This window comes from Somniosus microcephalus, chromosome 2 (assembly GCF_052327205.1).
Source record: "Somniosus microcephalus isolate GS21.2 chromosome 2, FLI_Smic_1.0, whole genome shotgun sequence".
In the NCBI taxonomy this organism is placed as follows: Eukaryota; Metazoa; Chordata; class Chondrichthyes; order Squaliformes; family Somniosidae; genus Somniosus; species Somniosus microcephalus.
Genome location: NC_140988.1, coordinates 214,869,587 through 214,895,245, shown reverse-complemented (window position 1 = coordinate 214,895,245; position 25,659 = coordinate 214,869,587). Strand labels below are relative to the sequence as shown.

The following is a 25,659-nucleotide window of genomic DNA, read 5'->3' as shown; positions in this document are numbered from 1 at the left end:
GATCAATTTTTGTCTGATAACACTCGAAGCATCTTGGGTAGTATTACATTAAAAAGTGCTCTATAAAAGGCAACTTCTTACAATAAAAAAGGGAGATGCTAGAAATGACCATACACCCCTGTGCACTCCATGAACTGATGGGAAACTGCAAGAAGAAGCCACTTCTCACATTACACAAACTAAATCACATTAAAGATATGGTCCAGATTTTGCTGAAAAATGGCACCTGAACAACATGCCAATATTTATATAGTGCCTTTAATGCAGTAAAACATCAAGGCACGTCATAGCATTAACAAAATTTGACACCAGGCCCCACAAAGATATTTAGGACAGATGGCCAAAACTTGGAGAGAGGTAGGTTTTAAGGAGCAGCGACAACAAGTCGAGAGATTTAGGTTTGGAATTCCAGATATTAATATGCAAATTGGCCAACAATTTGTAGTGAGAAGTAGTTGGCCGATTTGTGTCAGTTAGCTTTGCAAAAAGGGCATCTTAAGTGATCCATGAAATGATTGCATTTGCACATCACCCATTAAACTTACCACTGAAAGTGAAATCTAAATTTTCAGCAAAGTAAAAGGTTGGCTAGAATTTTCTGATGCCCATTTAAAAGATTTGTTTGAAAGCAGAAGACAGACAAGTTTGGTTCAAAGTGAAATCACATTCACTCCCCTGCCCCAAAATTAGTTATGACTACAAAGGATCAATTTTAAAGAGGGTGCAGGAACAGAGAGCTGGGAGGTGTATGGACACAATGAAGGTGGTGGGACATGTTGAGAAGGCCATTAATAAAGCCAAGGATCCCAAATGCTTTTAGTAGACAGAGTACAAAGCAAGGAAGTGAGGCTAAAGCTTTATAAACACTGGAATAGTGTGTCCAATACAGAGCATCACATTTGATGGATGCTTTAGAGGGCGCAGAGGAGATTTAGTAAAATGGTACAGGGATGAACGACTTCAGTAATGTGGGGAGATTGGAAAAGCTGGTTTTTTTAAGCAGAGATTTAATTGATGTTCAGTGGTAAAACCAGAGGACAGATTTAAAGGTTATTGGTTGTGCACAGCAAGTTATGATCTAGAATGCACTGCATGTAGTAACTTTCAAAAGGGCATTAGATAAATCCTTGCAGGGCTGTGGGGAAGGGGTCTAATTGGATAACTCTTTCAAAGAGCCAGCACAAGCACAATGGGCCACCTTCTGTGCAGCAAGATTCTAGCCTTGAAAAAAGTGCCAAGTCAGGCACCACTCCTATGAAGCCAGGAATGAATCTTCAACACTGGACAAGTTTACACCTAGACATGCAAAGTTTAGATTGAAGGTGTAAGATTGGTAACAATTTGCTTACAAGTAGACCATTAGCTTAGAAAATGCATGAACACATTTGAACATTGCTTCTAGTAATTTTATTAGTGTTACAGCCAACACACTAGTTACAGGAATAGCTGTAAAATAGGCACAATGTGGAACTGAGCAAGCTTTCCATGGATCCTGTAGCCAGTCTCCATTTTTCTAGGCAATGTTTAAGCAATTCCAACAGTTGATTTCCTTCTGTGACCTGGTTGTAGTGCTAACACAAGATGGACACATTAAACAAAATTTAGATTGCTTTAGAAAACAAAATTACAAATACTGGTGTTCAAAGACTGCACAAGATGTTACAATACAAATAGTGCAGAAATGCCATCCATTAAACTTTCCTACAGCAAGTGTAAAAAGGCTGTGCTTAAGTGCCCAAATACACAAAGTTACTTAAGCAAGCATTAGAACAGCTAGTTAAGCTGTGGTGTGATGTGCTTGACATTTGGTTTCCTCACATTCAAGAAGCTTTGCAGAGGGCTACAGCAGTGAAGCGAACTTCTCCTTGATCACGCTCCATGAACTGTCTGCATATCTTCGCTGAATCCTATAATGGTTAATACCACATTAGAGAACAAATTGTGCACCAAAAGACAGAATACTAAAATCTACAGTTGATAAATGGATCTTTCCTCTCCCCCACCCCATATCTATACATCTAATAAGCTCAAGTTCCACCCCCCCACCCAAAGGTACCTGCTTATGCATGGCAGAGGTTTGACACCTTAGTCCTATTCAAGTGGAGGCAACAGGTAAAGCACTTATCTGCCCAAGTTTAATAAGATCCCTCAATATTGAATAGTGATGCTAGCTGGTTAATTATGGCACTTTATTAAAGCCTAGCCATTTCTACAGTACAGCTAGATGAGCTTGCAATTAAAATTATGCTTGAAACCAACCTGTAATAGGTTATCATTTGATGTTTCTCCTTGGTCAATAGGGAATGGCATTCTTCCATCTTAAGAAAAAAAAAAGTTATGTTTATATTGGTGTAGGATAAAGGCAGCCTAAAGATGCACTCTGCTGCTCAGGTAGAGAAAAAATGCAAAGTAAACTAGCCCAAAGATTTGTACTTCAATGCCATCCCATTGTACAGAATTGATGAATTCACAATTCAAGCATTAATTTGAATTAGGAGAGACAGACCTATAGGCTCTCCCTAGTGCCATCTTGAAGGAACCACCATCAGCTACTTGGCACTTGAGGAATATTTAGTCAAAAGTTTCATTTGTTACACTATGTGGGGGGGGGGGGGGGGGGGGGAAAGGAAGAATCAGCGTGAAGTTTCACAACTGTTGTCTTACCTCTGGCACAGGTTACCTGAAATGCACAACTGGCTTGTAGCTTCCCCCTCCTATACCTTATGAAGTGAGTTTTTTTTAAATATAAAGTGGACTGTTGAATTTACTTAAAGCCTGCATTACTAGAAGTTGGTTTGTTTTGTAGCCAAATGACAATTCATGCATGAAACTAAGTCCTTCCTGTTGTAACTTTATATAAAAGGAGACATGGCTTAGAGGAACTCAATCCCATCTTGCTTGAAGACATGCATCACCTAGTTACAAAATTCATGATGCCAACATTGGAAAGAGGTTTATTATGTCATTAGTCATAATGAAGTCCAAGTTTCAGAAATGTTCCATTTACAGTCAATAGTATTACCTAGTTCATAGAGGTGCCCATCTACACCAACAAAAGTGATAAAATGGAAGTTTGTACCATCTTCATGCACCTATGAATATAAAAACAGGCAGAAATAAGAACATTGTGGAGGTACTCACATGTTTGAAGATTTTCTAATCTAGATCATAGAAAACTGCCTTCAGGCTATAGATTTCACTTCGCTGGAGTCATAACCTGTATGGTAGTTTTCACAACCACCTGTACTTACTCATCCATCCAGTTGAGTTTCAAAGATAGTGGTGAGGCTAGGCTTTCCCAGAAAGAAGCCAGTCACCAGGCAGGTTGTATATTTTAAGATAGGGTTTTTCATGAATGTAGTGCCATGTCATCCATAGGACATCCAGGGCACTTGCCAAATTTGGTCAGATGCTGATACAGGTGATCTTTCAACCATTGGCAACTTCACCTCAGGGCATCAAGTTGTGTTTTAGGCCCCAAAGCTACAAGAGATGACATTAGATATATGATTGCCATCAGGTTCAATGCATGTAAATTTCATGCAATACTTGAAGCACATCATGCAAGAACTGCTGCATCAATCCTAGCTTGTAGATTTAATACATCCTTGGTTGGAATATATGTATGATGGCATGGTGGGCAAAGTGAAACATCTGACTTCAGCAATTTGCTATACCTAGAGTGCTGCATAGTCAGAGGGGCCATTAAATCAAGGCTTTACCCAAGGTAAAGGCATTGCACTTGTCAAGCAAGGGCATTCCTCAACCACAGATCTACTAGTCACTTGCATTGCTGTGAAAACTGCAGTGGTTACCTACAAGTAGCAACTACACTTAATTCATACTTGGCACAGAGAAATTAGTCAATTTCTTGGCAACTCAATTTGCCTATACCACTTGTGCAATAGTGCAAGCACATTTTAGCTAGTTAAATCAGGACCAAGTAGAATTAAAGAACACCATTCATACAACAGATGCAAGATTAATCTGTGCGCTAGAATTTATGTATTGCGTGAAGTAGAGACCTCACCTGTACATTATGGGACTGCAACTGATGCTAGTACACCCATTTCCCCCCCACAAGCAAGATGCAGCTTTAAGAAGTCATGCAAATAGTGTGCAAGCATTACTAGAAACACGAGTTTGCCATTTTCTTTTAGCCAAACTAACAAATGGAAGTATAAAATTAGTTTCTGGACACTAAAATCAGTAAAGTACAAGTTGGGTATGTAGAGTTAAAAAAGGTATCCAAGAACCATACTACAGCACAAGTTTCTTACCTGACACTCTCCCTCCTCTGCAATGGCATCATGTGCTGCATGAATGTCCTGTAGAGAAGATATATTTTAGACGAGAGAGTGAAAGTTCTGAGAATTTAGAAATGTTAACCTGAATGTTGTACTACAGGAAACTCATTTAAACAGCACCTAAATATCTGGCATTTTCTAATAACCAGCAAAATTCTCACTGAAAACAAACCTTATAAATGACTTTTTTTTTCCACAGAAACCCCACAGTGCAGATAGAGGCCATTTCGGCCCATCGAGCCTGCACAGACACATATCCCACCCGATCCCCGTAACCCCTGCACCAACACATATCCCACCCTATCCCTGCGTATTTAATCCCCCTAACACTAAGGGTCAATTTATCATAGCCAATCAACCTAACCTGCACATCTTTGGACTGTGGGAGGAAACCGGAGCACCCGGAGGAAACCCACGCAAACACGGAGAATGTGCAAACTCCACAGTCACCCGAGGCCAGATTCAAACCCGGGTCCCTGGCGCTGTGAGACAACAGTGCTAACCACTATGCCACCGTACTTGTTAAGTAATTAAAGAGTTATGGATTACCCTCAACTGGCAGTACTGTACTTAAGCATCTTCCATCGATTTAACACATTCTGTAGGCAAGTACCCAATTATACTGCACATTTGATTTTTTAAAATTTGTTTTTAAAGAGCCTCGGTAGATAACCCTCTCCATTATCCAGAATTTTTAATCAACCAGCAACACGCTTGTCCCATCGGTGCTGGATACCAAAGAGTTTCCTGTACTGAGTTTCCCACCTCATTTTGTTCCAATTGCTTGGCTCTTTCCTCTGCTGAGAGATCTGCAGTCTCATTAAGAAATTTTTTCAGTATTGAGCCTTCCACTGCAAGATGTAGGACAAGATTAATTACTACAAAAGGCAAGCATTTGAACAATGAAGGCAGAGTCAGTTCATTACTGAATATCAAGATTAAAAACTCTAACTTCTAATGGGAAGTAGAACTACAGGAAGATTAACTTAAGGTGCTGCACATAAGGTCAGCAAGTGGAATTTCCACAATAGTACAACATCCACTTAGGACATTAAAAATCTCACCAGAGTATCAATTGAGATCAGTGCATCTCATGTTCTGAATACACAATTAGGCAGTTACCTAGCTAAGTATTTGGCAAATCTTGCTTTTCTTTGGCTGTAGAACCTCCCAGTCAGTAGAATGTGCCAATTTTTATTTGGAAAGCAGACTAGGAAATATAAATTGCTGCATAACTAAAAACCCATTAAGCTGGGTAGCATGTTATCAAGTAACTTGCTTACCAAAGTCAAGTTTATCCTGATTGTTGGCAACAGTGTGAACAAGCCCAACAGTTCCACAGGAATTTGAAATAGTCTGTCCCAGGAAGTAGATTTTTGAGTCAATACCCTTTCCACTCAGTTCTGATGTTTGACGTCTTCTGTGGGATTCATGCTGTGGGAGGAAGAAAGACAAAATAGTGAAGATTTTCTATTACTTTACAGGTGACAAGTACTTGATGTGGAATTAAGCAGGTCAAGGACCACTTATCTTTGCTAATCAAAAAAACACATGGCCTTTTAGGAAAATCCATTCCTTGCAGAGGTTCAATTGTATACATCATAGTGTAATTTGTATAAGTGTATTGTGGCACATCACTATTCTAGTTGAGCTAGTCCACAGAAGCTACTTGCCCAGCTAGCTACTTACATTTGGCCATACAAAATGAGCCAATGTGCACAATGAAATTCAAGTACATAGGAAAAGGGGGGAAGAACAGTAAGGAACTACTAGGCACATGGAAACAAGTTAGAGAGACACCAAATCAAGTGTCTTTTGCTTCTGGTCAGTTTCTCCAAGCCAAGGACTTGGAAATAAAAGAAAATTTAAACAATGAAAAAGACTGCGAGATTGCTCATCAATACAATAATTTTGTCTAAACACTTCCCTTAGGCTTCTCCAACACATAGGCTCCCAGTTTATGCAAGTACTGGCTATGCAAGTACTGGCTCTGAACAGTCAACTAGAGACAAGGTAGCAGGCTGCAATCACAAATTGCAAGTGCTATTCCTTCACTCAAATACAACTTGCAAGAATAGCTACCCATGTGCATGGGAAGAACTACCTACAGAGGGCAAGGAAAGCACTAGGCCTTCAAATACTACACAATTTGAAGACACCTTCCCAGCACAAGTTCACTCCCCAAGCAGCACAAGTCCATTAGTAGTTAGCATACTGCACTATAGGAAGGCAAATTCCACCATCAAATGTGACCATAAAACTTAAGGCTATATTGTATACAGGCATTAGCAATATTGACACAAATGGTTCTAGAATTTTGCCTGCTGCAATAAGTGTACAGTAGTCATGATCAGAGCCAAGCAAAAGAACCTGTAACTTGACAATTGCTTTATTTTTTGCCAATCTTGAAAGAGATTCAATGCTGACAAATGTGGATTTGAAATAGACCTAATTAGGTCAATTTAGTGGAGGAGGGGTGGGAGAAGGAGAGAAGGCTTCAGAAATTTGTAATTTATGACAAGGATGTGCAATCACATGGTGAACAGCAATGACAAGTGCCACTATCTCACTTAAGCTTCAGTAGCCTTCCTTTGAACTCCTAGCCAACATCTATTTGGTTTGTTGATGTCAAATACTACAACTAGCTATCTTAAGCAGAGCCAACAAAAGAAAGTGCTCATTAGTCAGGATGCAGAGCAGGTTTCCTATTCCTCAGTCCCAACTGGTTGTGTTGATTGGTATGCTCTAGATACACTAGTGCCCAGTGCAAACAACTGCTTGGTCAAGCCCACACTGCCTGTGAACATCTGTGCAATTTAGGATGGCATGTATTAATGCAAGATTTCCACTATGTACCCCTACATGTCATTTCAGAAGTGACTTACAAGCTTGTCATGTTACTGTGCATTTCAACAAGTTAGGAAACAAAATGGTTAGTTATGTTCCTTTGAATGGCTTTAACTGACAGTCAAGTAGAAAGACAGCTTAACTGGTTACAATTTCAGAATAATTAGGTAGCTTACAGTTTAGTCTTTCCTCAATTTCTGTTGTGGAGGAGGCTAAAGCCATAACTTGTATGTCTATTAAGCATCTAATCCTAAAGTCAGTTTTAATTCTGCAGAAAGGCTATTAAGCATCTAATCCTAAAGTCAGAGTTTTAATTCTGCAGAAACACACTTCACACCAGCAAAACAGCAATTTCCATACCACACCAATGGCTACCCATTGTATCAGACAACAATTTTATTTATTTGCTAAATGCAGATATTTATGATTCAACTTTAAATGCAGTACAAGAAACAAGCTTGGAACAAAACTCAATTATACCAAAACTCATACACAAAAAAAAAAGCCTGGCAAGCTGAATTGTTGCTGGTTAAAGACACTCTGTCAGATCTTTTGGTCAACAGCTCAATGTTGTCTTGTCTGGATGTATGCTGCAGGCAATGGCTATTTTAGTTTTGGTTGCACTGAAAGCAGTGATGCAAGTGCTGTGATGGGGTGCGAGGAAAAAAAAAGAAAGAGCTAAACCAGTTGAGATAACAAGGTATGGAGAAGGACACCAAGGAGGAGACTAGACATAAGCATGTTGAATTGAATATGGGAGACCCTTTTTATAGAGTCATAGAGTAATACAGCACAGATAGAGGCCCTTCGGCCCATCGTGTCTATGCCGGCCATCAAGCCCTGTCTAATCTAATCCCATATTCCAGCACCTGGCCCGTAGCCTTGTATGCTATGGCACTTCAAATGCTCATCCAAATGCTTCTTAAATGTTGTGAGGGTTTCTGCCTCCACAACCCTTTCAGGCAGTGAGTTCCAGACTCCAACCACCCTCTGGGTGAAAAAGTTCTTTCTCAAATCCCCTCTAAACCTCCCTCCCTTTACCTTGAATCTATGCCCTAGTTATTGACCCCTCTACTAAGGGGAAAAGCTCCTCAGCATCCATCCTATCTATGCCCCTCACAATTTTGTACACCTCAATCATGTCCCCCCTCAGCCTCCTCTGCTCCAAGGAAAACAAACCCAATCTGCCCAGTCTCTCTTCATAGCTGAAGCGCTCCAGCCCTGGTAACATCCTGGTGAACCTCCTCTGCACCCTCTCTAACGCGATCACATCTTTCCTGTAGTGTGGCGACCAGAACTGCACACAGTATTCCAGCTGTGGCCTAACCAGTGTTTTATACAGCTCCATCATAACCTCCTTGCTCTTATATTCTATGCCTCGGCTAATGAAGGCAAGTATCCCATATGCCTTTTTTACCACCTTATCCACCTGTTCCGCCGCCTTCAGGGATCTGTGTACCTGCACACCCAGATCCCTCTGACCCTCCGTCTTGCCTAGGGTCTTACCATTCATTGTGTATTCCCTTGCCTTGTTAGACCCCCCAAAGTGCATCACCTCGCACTTTTCCGGGTTAAATTCCATTTGCCACTGTTCCGCCCATCTGACCAACCCATCTATATCGTTCTGCAGACTGAGGCTACCCTCCTCGCTATTTACCACCCTACCAATTTTAGTATCATCCGCGAATTTACTGATCATACCCTTTACATTCATATCCAAGTCATTAATGTAGACCACAAACAGCAAGGGACCCAGCACCGATCCCTGTGGTACCCCACTGGCCACAGGTTTCCAGTCACAAAAACAACCTTCGACCATCACCCTCTGCCTTCTGCCACTAAGCCAGTTTTGTATCCAATGTGCCAAGGCACCCTGGATTCCATGGGCTCTTACCTTCTTGACCAGTCTCCTGTGCGGGACTTTATCGAAGGCCTTACTGAAATCCATGTATACCACATCCACTGCGTTACCCTCATCCACACACCTAGTCACCCCCTCAAAAAATTCAATCAAATTAGTCAGACATGATCTTCCCTTGACAAAGCCATGTTGACTATCCCTGATTAATCCTTGCCTCTCCAAGTGGAGACAAATTTTGTCCCTCAGGATTTTTTCCAGTAATTTTCCTACCACTGATGTTAGGCTCACTGGCCTGTAGTTCCCCGGTTTTTCCCTACTACCCTTCTTGAATAATGGTACTACATTAGCGGTTCTCCAGTCCTCTGGCACATCCCCTGTGGCCAGAGAGGTCCTGAATATATGTGTTCGGGGGAGAGCAGCAGCGGAGGAGGAGCAGAGGCCCGGCTTAAAAACCGGCACCAAGGCAGAAGCCCGACCAGTTCGGGGGAGAGCAGCAGCGGAGGAGGAGCAGAGGCCCGGCTTAAAAACCGGCGCCAAGGCAGAAGCCCGACCAGTTCGGGGGAGAGCAGCAGCGGAGGAGGAGCAGAGGCCCGGCTTAAAAACCGGCGCCAAGGCAGAAGCCCGACCAGTTCGGGGGAGAGCAGCAGCGGAGGAGGAGCAGAGGCCCGGCTTAAAAACCGGCGCCAAGGCAGAAGCCCGACCAGTTCGGGGGAGAGCAGCAGCGGAGGAGGAGCAGAGGCCCGGCTTAAAAACCGGCGCCAAGGCAGAAGCCCGACCAGTTCGGGGGAGAGCAGCAGCGGAGGAGGAGCAGAGGCCCGGCTTAAAAACCGGCGCCAAGGCAGAAGCGGGACCAAATCAACATCAGAGGAGAGAGGTAAAAAATAATCAGAGTGTGACGTCACCAGGGAGCACGTAAGTGATTGGTTGGTGAGTATTTCTCTCTTTTCAGCACAAGCTTGAATTCTGTGGTGTTAAATTTCTCGGGATTAAGGTGTAGTGGGGACAGTTGGTAAATAAAGCGCCCTAGAGTATACCTGTAACTGGGGTATTGAATTAATTTTTAAATTAATTAAAGGAGTAAGTCATGGCAGGAGAGCTCAGACCCGTGTTATGCTCCTCTTGCTCCATGTGGGAAATCAGGGACGCTGCCAGTGTCCCTGACGACCATGTGTGCGGGAAATGCATCCAGCTGCAGCTACTTGTAGACCGCATTGCGGCGCTCGAGCTGCGGGTGGATGGGTTGTGGAGCATGCGCGATGCTGAGAGGCTCGTGGATACCACGTTTAGCGAGTTGTGCACGCCTCAGGGTAGGGCAGCACAGGGAGTGACCATCAGGCGGAGCAACAAAGGCAGGCAGGTAGTGCAGGGAACCCCTGTGGACATCCCCCTTTCAAACAGGTATACCGCTTTGGATACTGTTGAGGGGGATGACTCACCGGGGAAGGCAGCAGCAGCCAACTTCCTGGCACTGGGGGTGCTCCTGCTGCCCAGGAGGGAGGGAAAAAGAGTGGGAGAGCAATAGTGGTAGGGGATTCTATAGTAAGGGGAACAGATAGGCGGTTCTGTGGCCGCAAACGTGACTCCAGGATGGTTTGTTGCCTCCCTGGTGCCAGGGTCAAGGATGTCACTGAGCGGCTGCAGGGCATTCTGGAGGGGGAGGGTGAACAGCCAGTGGTCGTGGTCCACATTGGTACCAACGACATAGGTAAAAAGAGGGATGAGGTCCTGCATCAAGAATTTAGGGAGCTAGGTAACAGATTAAAGGGCAGGACCTCAAAGGGTGTAATCTCTGGATTACTCCCAGTGCCACGTGCTAGTAAGTATAGGAATGGGAGGATAGAGCAGATGAATGCGTGGCTAAAGAGTTGGTGTAGGGGGGAGGGTTTTACTTTCCTGAATCACTGGGCCTGCTTCTGGGAAAGGTGGGACTTGTACAAGTCGGACGGGTTGCACCTGAACCAGAGCGGGACAAATATCCTTGCGGGGAGGTTTGCTAGCACTGTCGGGGGGGGGTTTAAACTAACTTGGCAGGGGGATGGGATACAGGGGGGAGCTGAAGTAGGGGGGGGATGTGCTGCCAATTATGGAGGAAAAAACAAGTCAGCTTGGTAGGCAGGGCAAATATATAAGGGCAAGGCTGGATGGCATCTATTTTAATGCAAGGAGCCTTGCAAATAAGGTGGATGAACTGAAGGTGTTGATAAACACATGGGAGTATGATATTGTTGCTATCACTGAGACATGGTTGAGGGAGGGGCAAGACTGGCAGCTCAATATTCCGGGGTACAGAATCTTCAGGCGAGACAGAGGGGGAGGTATAAGAGGAGGGGGTGTCGCAATATTAATTAAGGAGTCAATTACTGCAGTAAGGAGGGATGATATATTAGCTGGGTCCTCTAATGAGGCCATATGGGTGGAGCTTAAAAACAAAAAGGGGGCAAGCACTTTGCTGGGAGTGTACTATAGGCCTCCAAACAGTCAGGGGGAGATAGAGGAACAGATATGTAGGCAAATCTCAGAGAAATGTGCAAATAATAGGGTAATAATAATGGGGGATTTCAACTTCCCCAATATTAACTGGGATAGTCAAAGTGTGAAAGGCTCAGAGGGTGTAGAATTCTTAAAGTGCATCCAGGAGAGCTTTTTGAGCCAGCATGTAGAAAGTCCTACAGGAGAGGGGGCGGTACTGGACCTAATTCTAGGGAATGTGGCCGGCCAAGTGGAAAAAGTGCTAGTAGGTGAGCACTTTGGTGATAGTGACCATAATATGGTAAGATTTAAGGTTGTCATGGAAAAGGACAGGGATGGGCCGGAAATAAAGGTTCTAAATTGGGGGAAGGCCGATTTTAATAGGATAAGGCAGGATCTGGCCAAAATGGACTGGGATCAGCTACTTGTAGGAAAATCCGCATCGGAGCAATGGGAGGCTTTCAGAAGGGAGATTGAGATCATACAAGGGCAACATGTTCCCATAAAGGTCAAGAGTGGTTCCAAAAACCACAGGGAACCGTGGATGTCAGGGGATATACGGGAATGGATTAGGAAAAAAAGGAGGGCTTTTGGTAGATACAAAAGGCTAAAGACGGAGGAAGCCCTAGAGGAGTACAAAAAGTGCAGGGGGATACTTAAAAAAGAAATTAGGAGATCAAGGAGGGGCCATGAAATAACACTGGCGAGCAAAATAAAGGAAAATCCGAAGATGTTTTATAAGTATATTAAGGGTAAAAGGATAACTAGGGAAAAAATAGGGCCCATTAGGGACAAAAGTGGCAATCTGTGTGTGGAGCCGGAAGATGTAGGAGGGGTTCTAAATGAATTTTTTGCATCTGTTTTCACTATGGAGAAGGACGATGTAGACATAGAAATAGGGCGGGGGGACTGTGATATGCTCGAACATATTAACATCGAGAGGGAGGAGGTATTGGCGGTTTTAGCTGGCCTAAAAATGGATAAATCCCCAGGCCCCGATGAAATGTACCCCAGGCTGCTGTGTGAGGCAAAGGAGGAGATTGCGAGGCCCGGCTTAAAAACCGGCGCCAAGGCAGAAGCCCGACCAGTTCGGGGGAGAGCAGCAGCGGAGGAGGAGCGCAGCAGCGGAGGAGGAGCAGAGGCCCGGCTTAAAAACCGGCACCAAGGCAGAAGCCCGACCAGTTCGGGGGAGAGCAGCAGCGGAGGAGGAGCAGAGGCCCGGCTTAAAAACCGGCGCCAAGGCAGAAGCCCGACCAGTTCGGGGGAGAGCAGCAGCGGAGGAGGAGCAGAGGCCCGGCTTAAAAACCGGCGCCAAGGCAGAAGCCCGACCAGTTCGGGGGAGAGCAGCAGCGGAGGAGGAGCAGAGGCCCGGCTTAAAAACCGGCGCCAAGGCAGAAGCCCGACCAGTTCGGGGGAGAGCAGCAGCGGAGGAGGAGCAGAGGCCCGGCTTAAAAAGGGTTATTGGCCATGGAAAGCCACCTACTTGTCTTGGTCAGTCATAAAAAGGTACAGCCTTTTAGAAAGGCTATGGCCAGCCATTTCATCACATGCAGTTCTAAAGCCTACTAGGCATGCCAGAAACAGCATGGAGATCTCCAAACCTCAAAAAGCCAGTCTCTCTGGAACAAGAGGGCTTAAGGAAGGCATGATGTCCCAATTTTGGGACCTTAACATTCCAAGTATTTGCCCAATTTAATTTTAACTACAAGATTTTCTCAATGTTTTACAACTTTACAGCTCAAATTAGCACCATTATGTTGCATAAATTCTAAAACCAAGAACTTCAGGAATGGAAAGGAAGATGGTTCATTTTAAAGATTCTAAACCCAAGTCACTAGCTATCACCTACCAGCCAGGTACAGGTTTGAATCATGTCATTGTACATTTAAAAAAAAAAATTATTGAGGGACAAAATTTACTACAGGAGTCATTGAAGCAACATTAGCAATGCCATTATTAATGAAATTATTTTTTAAACCTTCAGACTTCTAGGTACAAAACATGATAAATACAAACCATGGACCATCAGGGGAGCAAATCACTGTCCATCCCACAATTAGTTGTAAAGTTAGCTTGTGATCCTGATCACCTTCCCATACCATACCTTACCCTTCAAATAATTCATGCCCAGGGTACAGCTCCACTACTGGTGGCTTCCCTCCATATCTACTCAGTAAAACATTTATCCTTTTCCTGTAATCTTGATTTCTCTCCTCCTCCCCACAGAGTCCAGACTATGTCAAGTCTGGCTTTTTGAAACAGCCACTATCACAAAAGTGATGAGTAATCAATACTGTTAGGTCACAGGCCTGCCTTCTAGTCAGACCAGAAGGGAGCAATACTGAGGCCTGCCTTCTAGTCAGACCAGAAGGGAGCGATACTGAAATATAATCTTTAGATAGATATCCATATCTGATCAACAGTAAAAAAAGGCAATTAACTGTTTGCATAAAAAGGGAAGTCAAGGTCAGCAAGTAGAAATCATTCTGCAGCCAGATGTGATATAGGCACAATTCATCAGCATCTAGGAGATCCAAAGAATGTAGCACCTAGAGCAGACCCCCCAGGCCCTGTAGACCCCCCCCACCCTTAAATTTTTGAATTCCAGTTACAGGAGTCAGACCACCACATTGCTGGTGTGGTTATTGCTTTTAAGCTGTATTCCTGCTCAGCAGTCACTACTGTCATGTCAAGTAGAGGCATTTTAGTACCATTCCAGAAGCTTCTCACCCACATCCCCACCCCCCCAATTACAGTAACAAAATGGCACCATTAATCACCTGAAGGGTAGATTAGTCAGTCCAAGGACCATTTAGCAAGAGAGGAGTACTGCCAACAGACTATAGCTTCCACTCACTTAACATCTTGTTTCAGTTAGCAGACACTGTAATTAAGTATTTTCAGTTTGGGACTAAATCAAGTGAAAGCAAATGATCAGCTGGGGAGTATATTAGCTTTGTTGCCTCCTGTCACCGCAATATTGCAGCTGCCTGTACAAACCAGGAAGCCCCAGTTTCCAATAAATATCTCAAAGCCAAGCATGATTCAGCATCTCACAATTCAGGCATAAAATCAGACTGACAGGCAGGGGATGTCAGGACCCAACACGTGTTCAATATTACCACGTCACGATTTAATATACCGTACCATGTTTAAGCTTTCCCCAGTATATGCCGGACAACGCCCTACCTGTTGACTGAGGGGAAACAGCAACATCAAAGCACACGCTGGCGATGGCACCATGGAGAGGGATTCGTTTTCTAGACCCAAAACATCCACGAACTTCCAGCTCGATGCCACACCCAGACGAGACAAACACTGATACAAGAGATAAAATTTAAATTGCACCACAGTATTATATATTAAATCACATCTTAAATTGCCATTTTAGAAGCTGATTCAATACTTCTACTAGTATAATACAACCCTTACTGGTACATTAATAATTCAACAGAAGACTCCTGCATGACCACACCCTTAATCTATTTACGATTAAATGGAGCTGAGATTTAGGGATGAACTGTTGTTTATCTTAACTTAAATCAATCGACCATCCGAGGAAATATTTGCAGATAAAGATGATGATCGGTGACTCGGTGTCGCGCACTTACTTTATTCAGCATCTGAAACAATAAAAACCCAGAATAAACGTGGTTAAAATTCACCCACCAATAACAATATCGAAAACACTTCTAACAACACGACCAAAGGCGGCTACTACCTCGGGGTTGATTTCCATTGCTTTCCATTCCATTGTTGCCGCAGTTCAGACTCTCGCTATAGCAGTGCGGAGATCGGGTTCAGTCTTTCACTGTAGCTGTGAGCAAAGAGCGAGTCTGGTAAGCTCAGGCATTGGGCGGGGCTTAAATACCGACACCGGAGTGACTCCACTGCGAAATAGGGGGGAACGCAATCAATCGTCTCATTAAATCATCACCAAACACCTGTACCTGCTTCTTCCGTCAGATAACTCTGCTTAATGCGAACCAATTAGGAAGAATTTCAGTCAAGCCCTTTCTTCATGTTAAACGTGGACGAGATTACAGTTAGCACAGTCCAAGTCTCCTGATCCATCTGGAAATCGCCAGCAAACCACTTGACGAGGCTTCAAAATAGGGAAGTAGTTTGATTTAATGTCTTGGTCAATTGGGAATAAGTGTTCCACAGATAAAGTTGGAATGACGGTTTCTCGCCCCTCTAGTTTAGATATTACTATAACGATATTACGCAATGCGCAATTTATAGTTACTGAATGGAAAGAGCTGATAATGACGCGATGCTGACCAGTAATATTTGTGAAATACTGTCTTGTTAAAACCAAGAAAAGCAGTCAAGTGCAAAAAGCCTTCCTTTGTGAATTAATATCACCGTTTAATATCATCTGCACTAATAAGGCGAAATGACCCTACAGTTTAAATGAGATTTGTTTTTATTTAAACTCAGAAATTAGATTTGGTTTTATTTAAGCTCCGTCGCCACTCCCTTGCCCTAGATTCACAATGCATTTGGGACAGGTCTTTAGAAGTAAATAAAATATATCTATTCCAATAACTGGGTACATGTAAGTATTCTGTGCACATGGTTTACCCACAGCCAATGACATTAAAACTAACTGTACACAAGTACAAAAGCCATCACCCCATCATTTAATGACCTTGCGACATCATCAATGCAGAGGGGCAAAATAGTTAAGGGAAATTAGGTGCTACTTGATGGTTATGATTTGTATGAGGAAAATTTGACCCCATGTCTTCTGAATTTATGAATCCTTGCGTAGTGGATGTTTTACATTCAGCCAAGATGCACATGCTGCTGATCCATAAATATATATCTATGCCACTAATCCAAATTCACATGCAATTCCTTTCCACAGAAATTCATTATTTTGATTAATATTTGGTTTAATGAATATTTTATGGGTAATGCAGATTTAAATCTGCAGAGACTTGAGGGTTTTGCTGTAAAATATAAATCCATTTCCAAGGGAGAATTCCATGGACATTCTCAATTACTACAAGCTACAGTAAAACTGTACCTAAACTGTAGATTCAAGTTAAAGTTGTCGTATTCACAAATGAATCTGATCATTATAATGTTCAGCATTAAATATTTTTACTCACTGAATTTTATTTTTGAAATACAATAATTTCTGATTTTTTAAAAGAAAAATTACTGTAACCAAAATTGGCATTTCCTAACCTGCATATTATTTGAAAAGAACACTGAACTTGACACCATGTTGCTACCTCTTTACTCTGTGATAGAGCAGAATTTGATCCACAGATCAAAGTTCAGTGGTATTTGGAAAATCATATGCTCATTCCAAAATATCTCTGAAAATGATCAGATTTCAAAGTATTACATTTAAATGTAATCACCATACTTCTGTAACTCATAACTAAACTATAAATGGCATGGATGTATATCTCCGATAGGATATTCCATTATGTAAATATTACATCAGAACACATTACACGAGTATAATCAACTACTCAATGTCAGATAATCCAAAATTGTTCATTTTAAACAAATTACCCCAAAAATGAACATATATAGATTACAATTAACAGCAATTATGAGTGATATTTAAGGGCAGCACGGTGGCATAGTGGTTAGCACTGTTGCCTCACAGCGCCAGAGACCCGGGTTCGAATCCGGCCTCGGGCGACTGTCTGTGTGGAGTTTGCACATTCTCCCCGTGTTTGCGTGGGTTTTCTCCGGGTGCTCCGGTTTCCTCCCACAGTCCAAAGATGTGCGGGTTAGGTTGATTGGCTATGATAAATTGACCCTTAGTGTTAGGGGGATTAAATACGTGGGGTTACAGGGATAGGGTGGGATATGTGTCGGTGCAGGCTCGATGGGCCGAAATGGCCTCTATCTGCACTGTGGGGTTTCTGTGATTCTGTGATTCTGTGATATTTAGCATTCAGAGGGAAAAAGTATGTGTACAGTTGGTAAAAGCAGTGTTTATCATACATACTACATTTTAAATTAATTTTACCATTTTTGGATGACATGGGATAATCAGTGCCAGATTTTCAGACATCTTTCATTAAAATGTAATTGGAATGCTAGAACAAATTAAATACCGGCCTTGATGATAAGTTGTTCCTCTTGGTCAAATTTACTCCAATAGTTAAGGTTTTTAATATACCAATGACCTCAGAAGGAGTAACAAAATTTATCAACAATATTAATGTTAATCAGTCTCGTATTACAAAAGTGGAACAGATTTTATCACAGGTAGTCTAAGGTCAATTCTAATAAATTGATGATCTTAAAATATTTTTATATTCATTTTCCAATCCTCTCTGGCTACAGGCGTGGTGCCAGAGCACTGGAGGACTGCTAACATTGTGCTATTGTTTAAATAGGGAGAAAGGGATAGACCAAGTAACTACAGGCCAGTCAGCCCAACCTCGGTGGTGGGAAAATTATTGCAAAAAATTCTGAGGGACAGTATAAATCATCATTTAGAAAGTCACGGATATATCAAGGACAGTCAGCATGGATTTGTTAATGGAATGTCGTACCTGACTAACTTGATTGGGGATCAAGGGATATGGGGAGAAATCAGGGACAGGGTACTGAATTTGGATGATCTGCCATGATCGCATTGAATGGCGGAGCAGGCTCAAGGGGCCGAATGGCCTACTCCTGCTCCTATCTTCTATGTTTCTATGATGAATATTTTGAGGCGCTAATGAGCAGGATCGATGCGGGTAGTGCATTTGATGTAGTCTCCATGGATTTTAGCAAGGCCTTTGACAAAGTCTCACTTGGCAGGTTGGTCAAAAAGTAAAAGCCCATGGGATCCAAGGGAAAGTGGCAAGTTGGATCCAAAATTGGCTCAGTGGCAGGAAGCAAAGGTAATGGGCGATGGATGTTTTTGTGACTGGAAGGCTGTTTCCAGTGGGGTTCCGCAGTGCTCAGTACTAGGTCCCCTGCTTTTTGTGGTTTATATCAATGATTTAGACTTCAATGTAGGGCACATGATTAAGAAGTTTGCGGATGATTCAAAAATTGACCGTGTGGTTGATAGTGAGGAAGATAGCTGTGGACTGCAGGAAGATATCAATGGACTGGTCAGGTGGGCAGAAAAGTGACAAATGGAATTCAGTCCGGAGAAGTGTGAGGTAATGCATTTGGGGAGGGCTAACAAGGCAAGTGAATACACAATAAATGGTAGGATACTGAGAAATGTAGAGGAATAGAGGGACCTTGGAGTGCATGTCCACAGATCCCTGACGGTAGCAGGACAAGTAGACAAAGTGGTTAAGAAGGCATACGGGATACTTTTCTTTATTAGCCGAGGCATAGAATCTAAGAGCAGGGAGGTTATGCTAGAAATGTATAAAACACTAGTTAGGCCACAGCTAGAGTACTGTGTACAGTTCTGGTCACCACATTACAGGAAAGATGTGATTGCACTGGAAAGGGTACAGAGGCGATTTACAAGGATATTGCCAGGACTGGGGAATTTTAGCCATGAGGAAAGATTGGATAGGCTGAGGTTGTTTTCTTTGGAACAGAGGAGGCTGAAGGGAGACTTAATTGAGGTGTATAAAATTATGAGGTGCCTAGATAGAGTGGATAGGAAGGACCTATTTTCCCTAGCAGAGAGGTCAATAACCAGGGGGCATAGATTTAAAGTAATTGGTAGAAGGATTAGAGGGGAGCTGAGGAGGAATTTTTCACCCAGAGGGTGGTGGGGGTCTGGAACTCACTGCCTGAAAGGGTGGTAGAGACAGAAACCCTCATCACGTTTATAAAATACTTGGATATGCACTTGAAGTGCCGTAACCTACAAGGCTACAGACCAAGAGCTGGAAAGTGGGATTAGGCTGGATATCTCTTTTCCGACCGGCGCAGACATGATGGGCTGAATGGCCTCCTTCTGTGCTGTAAATTTCTATGATTCTATGAATCTATGATATGCACGTCTAAGGAATTTGTATTTTACAGTATATTTTGATCCCTCACCTGCAATAAAATGTTCAGGTATGTTATTGTAGTAGGCATCACAACATACACAGTGTAACAAGATCTAGTACTCACTCCAATGTTTTAAATTGGTTAAAATAATAGATATTAAAAACTATGGAATCAGAAAATAAAACAATTGGTTTTAACAATTAAGAGAAAAAATATTGGAAATTCAAAAAAAAACCTCAAGATTACCACTAGAAGAAAGAAGGGAAATGTTAGAAGTTTTTTTCACACAGTTTATTAGAACATTGAATATTTTATCATAAGTGGCAATTGAGATAGAGACATAACATTTCTTAAAAAGGAATTAGATGTGCTTTTCTAAGGAAGAATATAAAAGGATATGGGGAAAGTGCAGCAAAATTAGATTAAAGTAGATAGCTTCAGTTGAAAAGCTAACATAGCATAAGGATGACAGTCTGAATGGCTTTCTGCTTTGCTGTAATTCTATTCTTGGTGGCATTTGCACCTCATGTGAACTTTCAAATAGAGATGACTAGGTTTTTAAGAATACCTATATAGATTACTAGAGGGAGACCATCATACCTATGTAGGCTCTCTGACAGAGTTATCTACTTAGTCCCATTACCCTGCCGTTTCCCCCACATCCTTTTAAATTTCTTTTTCAAATATTTATCCATTTCCCTTGTAAATGCTATTATGGGTTCTGCTCCAACTGCTGTTTCTGGTAGGGCATTCCATGTACAGGGGTACTAACAAGCTATTGTCTCTAATAAAAGTATCCTAACCTTGAAGGGATAATTACTAGTCCTAGCCCTTTTCAGGCTACTCCAGATCAGGTGTATTCCCCAGACGTACACCTTCAATTAAAGTTAGAGATAGCCGAATTCTATAAGACGCTTAATTGGGTCTAAAGTTCCAGACTATCTCTCTCTTAAGGAAAGGAACGATGTAAAGATGTTACCATCCTCCAGATAGCACTTTTAATAAGTTTAACTAGACTGTAACCTTCCAGAAAACCCCCCCAGAATGCTGCAACTCCTTACAAAAGAGTATACAGAAATTGAGTTTGCGAGTTTAATACAGAAATACTATTTGAGACAATTCTAAAAATATATAGATTTATTTAAGAGCCGACATACAGTTAACAGCTGTTGAGTCAATCGCAACTTTAACAGTTCAAAATACAAATAGCTTACATTTCTTATTCTCAGAGTTCCTTATTCTCAAATCTTAACTTCGTACATTTTTACATTTCTATTATTCTTAATCCACCAAAATCAAATTAAAAATACCGTTTTGATCCCCGAGACTCAAAGAATGAAAAACTTACAGAGCGTGCCTCTGAAGTTGAGAATCGCTTGCCCTTTCCAGTGACTTCTGACTTTCCATCTGAAAAGCTCTATTTTTATACCTTTTTTTAGTGGTTTATTCTTTGAAGTTTTCTGCTGATGTAAGCTAATTATCTCTAGTCATCTTCTGTTGAATTCTTTCTATTCTTACTGTCAATTCAACTGTTAACTTGCAGACTTCTGTCTGTTGTTTAGGTGTTTCAAAACGTATCATAAAATGGCTACAACAGATTTATCTCTTTGATGTCATTTTTATCGAAGGTCTTTCATTCAATTTCTAAATCACCTCTGCTGTTTGAAAGCAGATGTCGTGTCTACTAACTATTCCATTTTCAATACAAAAACCATGTGATTGCTTGGTGTCATCTATTGAAGTCATATTTTCAAAGTGTTCTGTTTGTACCTTTTACAACATGTAAATCAAAAACACTTCAACCAGGGTGTTTGTTTTCCTAGCCATCTTAGTTGGTTATATTACTGACTTATGTTTCCTGTCTTTCATTTGATGTTACTTTTATAAAGGCACATGGTTTTTTAATATTCTGTGTTTCTGTTCGAAGTGTTCGTTTTAAACACTTTACTTGGGCATTGCTATTGTGTTTCTCCCAAACTACAGACATCTCGGAAGCAAGCCGTTGCTTCTTCAATAGGGTCTTTGTCTCAGTATTAACAATCAATTCCCATTTCAAAAGCTTGTGTAGTGTTTACAATTTTAACACTGATCTTATCTCAAAAGCCTGTGTTCTGTTTGCAGCCTGTGTCATTGAGGCTTTTTAGACTTTTAAACCCAGTATGTCATGTATTAATAATATCAGAAATCTATTCATAGGATGGTGTATCTCTTGGAATATGGCTATTTCCTTTACAACCTCCCCCTTTGTTCTTTTGATGGTTATCTTAAATTTACATCTTTGGTTACCAACACATTGATCAATGGAAATAGTTTCTCCTATTTACCTTATCAAAACCTCATATAATTTGAACACCTCTCTGAGATCTCCTTTTAACCTCTTCTAGTAAAAAGAACCCCAGTTTCTCTCGTCTTTCTTCCAGAGAGCACCATATATAGCATAGTTTCAAATGATCAAAATTTCTCAAAGCACTTCAGTGAATTACTTTTTTTTGGAGTGCAGTAACTGCTGTTATGTTGGCAAATACGTTTTGAACAATGTCAAAGGCTCCCCTTGCACCTTTGAATTGAAATCATTTTTTTTTGCCTTTATGTCACAAAAACCTTCTGATATTCTCTGACTATGTTCTGAATAGTAGAAGGCTCAGTGATACAATGCAAGCTAGATAAGCTCTAGCACCCATTGGATCAAATGAATGCTGCCTTTCCTGGAAGATCAGAACTGGAAGAGGACTCAGAAATGACCAACTCTTGACTATCTTGGAGGAAGCCACCTTGAATATCCTTATTCTCAGACCATTGAGGGAGTAGAGAAAGGTAAAGCTGCTGGCCTCCCCTAACCTCAGAATTAGTAACATACAGCTTTTATGTCTAATCACATTCTCATTTACTCCTGCACAGGCTTACACACTATCAGGCAAACACAGTATCTTGTAATGCAAGCTGTTTGAACATATGTCTTAGAGCCAGAATTCCAACATTTGTTCCTTTTCTCTCGTGGGCCTGAAAGTGCAGCCTGCCAGTGGCTCAGAACAAGATAGCACCTCACATCATCGTACATCTCTCTCACTAATGTTTGCAAGCACCAGCACAGCTACATACAAGTTGCAGAATGCAGTTGGTGAGCTTGAGAAGGTAGCATCAGGTGACTCACAGTGCACAGTCATGGTAACAGAGGAGGAGCAGGAACCTGCTGCCTAGATGGCCATCGATGACCCGTCTATTTTGGGAACGGCAGCAGTGAAATTGGGTAACCACATTGTGCTGCTGTTGCTACTCGGTGGAAAAAGAGGTGAAAGTGCTGGTCATGCTGACCGAGGGATTGATCACTTGTTTGACACGAATGTGGGCAGCACATTGACCACAGATGATTTCTATACTAGCCTGGAAGGAGGTGAAGACAAAAAAAATGAGGGAGCTCAGGATATTGACTGTCACTGGCACTGCCATCGCAATGATGCTGATGGTGCAACTCTGCAACTGGCTTCCTCCTGACTCAGTGAAGGTAGAGGCAGTCATTGCCAGGTAAATCTGCCAAGGATTGCAGATATGCATGGTGCCATAATGACAGGTGCAGGCAGTCAACTCTGGTGCTTGATGATCTCCCTTGTGTACTCTCTTTCTTCTTGTACCACTTCGACCATGAAATACTGTATCCAAGCCACTTAAAACCAACCCCAATCATTAATTTTATTTCTGACTTGACTTGATGACCACTGTGGAACTCTACAGCTTCCTTTAAATGAATTGTTGCTCGCTGAAAGTTAATATTGTAAGAGCCACTTTATATGTACCATTTTTTTTTAAATCCTCTTGTTCTGCTGGAGTCTTGTAAATGCTTCAGTTATGGTTCAGCTTTCTTGTGCTTTTGTAGACTTTCTGCTCTTTTTGTCTCAATATAAATATTCCCTACTGGTCTGATTTAAAACAATTCTTAAAAACAAATTTGAAACAAATACAATTTTGTTTATAACAAAAGCAGCACTAAAATGATACTGGATAACTATATAAAATTGTCAAAAAATAATTTTCCCTTTAAGAGCTCCAATGCATAGGGATGCTTCCCTTTCACCACTCCAGATTGGCAAACAGAGCACACAGTGTGATCTCATCGTGTTGAAATCACAATGACAGGAAATTGCATTGTGTTTAATTTAAAATATCTTTCAATACATTTTGAATCAGTTATTGGAAAGGGCTCCAGGGAATCCCATCTTTATCAATGCATAGTACAAGTTTTCTTTTTGTTGCATGCTTATTATATGTTCTGACATAAGAAAACCACAATCTTTATTCTAGATTCAATTTGAGAAGTCTCCCAGTAAAACAAACCAACCTAGGAACACTAGCCATAGTGGAGTGTGCCGTGACGATACAATACAGAGAAGCCAAAAATCTGCTGTCCTTTTAGCGAGTTCCAGTGTAAGTCCAGGACTTCCCCATCAGTTTTGGTGCCCCACTGGTGGAGTTGTGACAGGGCTAGGGGACTCTCATTTTAAAAAGATAATTCTTGGGATATGGGAGTTGCTGTCAAGGCTGTCATTTACTACCCAACCTTAGCTACCCTTGAGAAGTTGGTGGTGAGCCTTCTTTTTGAACCACTGCAGTCCATGTGGTGAAGGTGCTCCCACAATGCTGTTAGGTAGGGAGTTCAAGGATTTTGACCCAGGTCAGGAGTTTCCTCAGACCAGGCCTGGTGGAAGAGTGGCATTTCGGTATGCCAAGCAAGGCCAGGTGTACTGACCTGCTATTTGGCAGATGTGGGGCACAACTGGAGGTTCAGGCCTAGCTCATGGCCTGGACCCCCAAAGAGGTAATAAATTTAAAGAAGGTTTTTTTGACCCCCCCTTATCTGAGGGGAACTTGACATCCTCCCCCCTTCACAGCAGGCACACTTCACCACATTTTGCAGCCTTCTTGAGCAAGTAGGTGCCCAACATGCATCCCTAGTGGTGCAGATGCCCATCCAGGTTATTAAAATTAGGTGGCCTCTCCTTGACCCCACTAATTTTGGCATAGTCAGTGCCAGTAGACATAGGCAGGCACATCCTGGCACTTACATTCACAGGTCTTCAGGCCCTAAGCGTTTTACACATTTTGTGCAAGAGCACCTTAGACTTGCCTAAAAGGATCCATCATAATGGATTACTGCCCAATTTCCCAACCCCTGGTTACCCATTCCATCCCAGCACTACTGCTCATGCAGAATGGAAAATATACCCATAAATGTATATGGACTTGTATCCTTATAGAAAAAGATGATGAAAATGTTCCGAATAGGTCATTAGCCCATTTAGACCTAAATGACAGGTTGAGCTAGATAAACTAGTAACCATTTGTGATTTTGCCATGTTATGCTCTTACTCTCTGTGGGATTTTTATGCTGATGTGAATATTGCTATATTATATATGCATGTACCCCTATGACAATATTATTATGATAATAAGGAGGTGGCTCTGGAGGGGATTCCATGCTTGGTTTACAATGGCCCAGAAATTCGGGTCTCCACGGGTGAGTACGCACGGGGTACTCACCCGTAAGCCCAATGGAAGTGCCGGTTTCCTGCATGCACTGTGCATGTGTGGAAAACCGGCACTTCCGTTCCCCAGAAAGCAGGGGTTAAGAGGTCGAATGCATGCGCAGGAGAGGCTGCGCGTGCACATCGAACTTACGTTTTTTTTGCAGGTTTTCCCGGGAGGGTAAGTCTCCAGAAGTTAGATATGTAAAAAGCAGTTGCAAGGCCTGCTTTTTACAAGGTAAGTGGTGAATTAATTAAAATTAGAACATTTTTTCTACAGGTTTATTATTTTTAAATACTTTAAAGAAAGGTCAGTTTATTTTTAGCCCCGTTAGAAAATAAAATTATTTTTTCAAAAATTTAAATTATTGTTTAAAATAGTTATTTCATGTAATTTATAGTTTATTTAAAAAATGTGATTTTTAAAAAATGTATTTGAAGATTTAGTGATGTTTTGGGGCTTATAGTATTTATAAGTTTGACAGGTCTTCCTGTCAAACTTATGAATGAAGCATTCCCTGCTACCATTGGCTCTCCATGGCCCAAGTGATCCCAGGGGACGCATCGAACTAACTGCGCCCCTGGGATACGCAAGCACTGTGCGCCGGCAGTTGGAGGAGGCCCAGGATTGCAATTCCACGGGGGCCCACAGCTCAACGGCTGGCGCGCAAGGTAAGTGCAGGTCGGGGGCTTGCACCCGCGGGAAGCTGCCAACCTGAATTTC

General features: G+C 42.0%; 1 protein-coding gene across 2 annotated transcripts; it reads right to left on the bottom strand.

Annotated features, from left to right (window-relative positions):
* Positions 1 to 1,384: 1,384 nt before the first annotated feature.
* On the bottom strand, positions 1,385 to 15,341 carry uchl1 (ubiquitin carboxyl-terminal esterase L1 (ubiquitin thiolesterase)). 2 transcript variants are annotated; one of them, XM_085969203.1, is made up of 9 exons: positions 15,206 to 15,341; positions 15,096 to 15,107; positions 14,674 to 14,802; positions 5,591 to 5,741; positions 5,073 to 5,158; positions 4,281 to 4,328; positions 3,023 to 3,092; positions 2,260 to 2,318; positions 1,385 to 1,907 (listed from the first exon to the last, which is right to left on the bottom strand). In XM_085969203.1, the coding sequence occupies exons 1-9, from the start codon at positions 15,236 to 15,238 to the stop codon at positions 1,821 to 1,823; spliced, it is 675 nt and encodes a 224-aa protein (XP_085825329.1). In that variant the 5' UTR covers positions 15,239 to 15,341; the 3' UTR covers positions 1,385 to 1,820. The 2 variants fall into 2 exon arrangements, with proteins under 2 accessions (XP_085825329.1, XP_085825335.1); XM_085969209.1 differs by lacking the exon at positions 15,096 to 15,107.
* Positions 15,342 to 25,659: the final 10,318 nt, after the last annotated feature.

Coding starts and splice junctions, on each gene's coding strand:
- uchl1 (XM_085969203.1), bottom strand. CDS start 15,238: ATGGAATGGAAAGCAATGGAAATCAACCCCGAG. Junction 2,319..3,022: donor TGGGCACCTCTATGAACTAG/GTAATACTATTG, acceptor TTTTTTCTTAAG/ATGGAAGAATGCCATTCCCT. Junction 1,908..2,259: donor CAAATGATAACCTATTACAG/GTTGGTTTCAAG, acceptor TAACCATTATAG/GATTCAGCGAAGATATGCAG.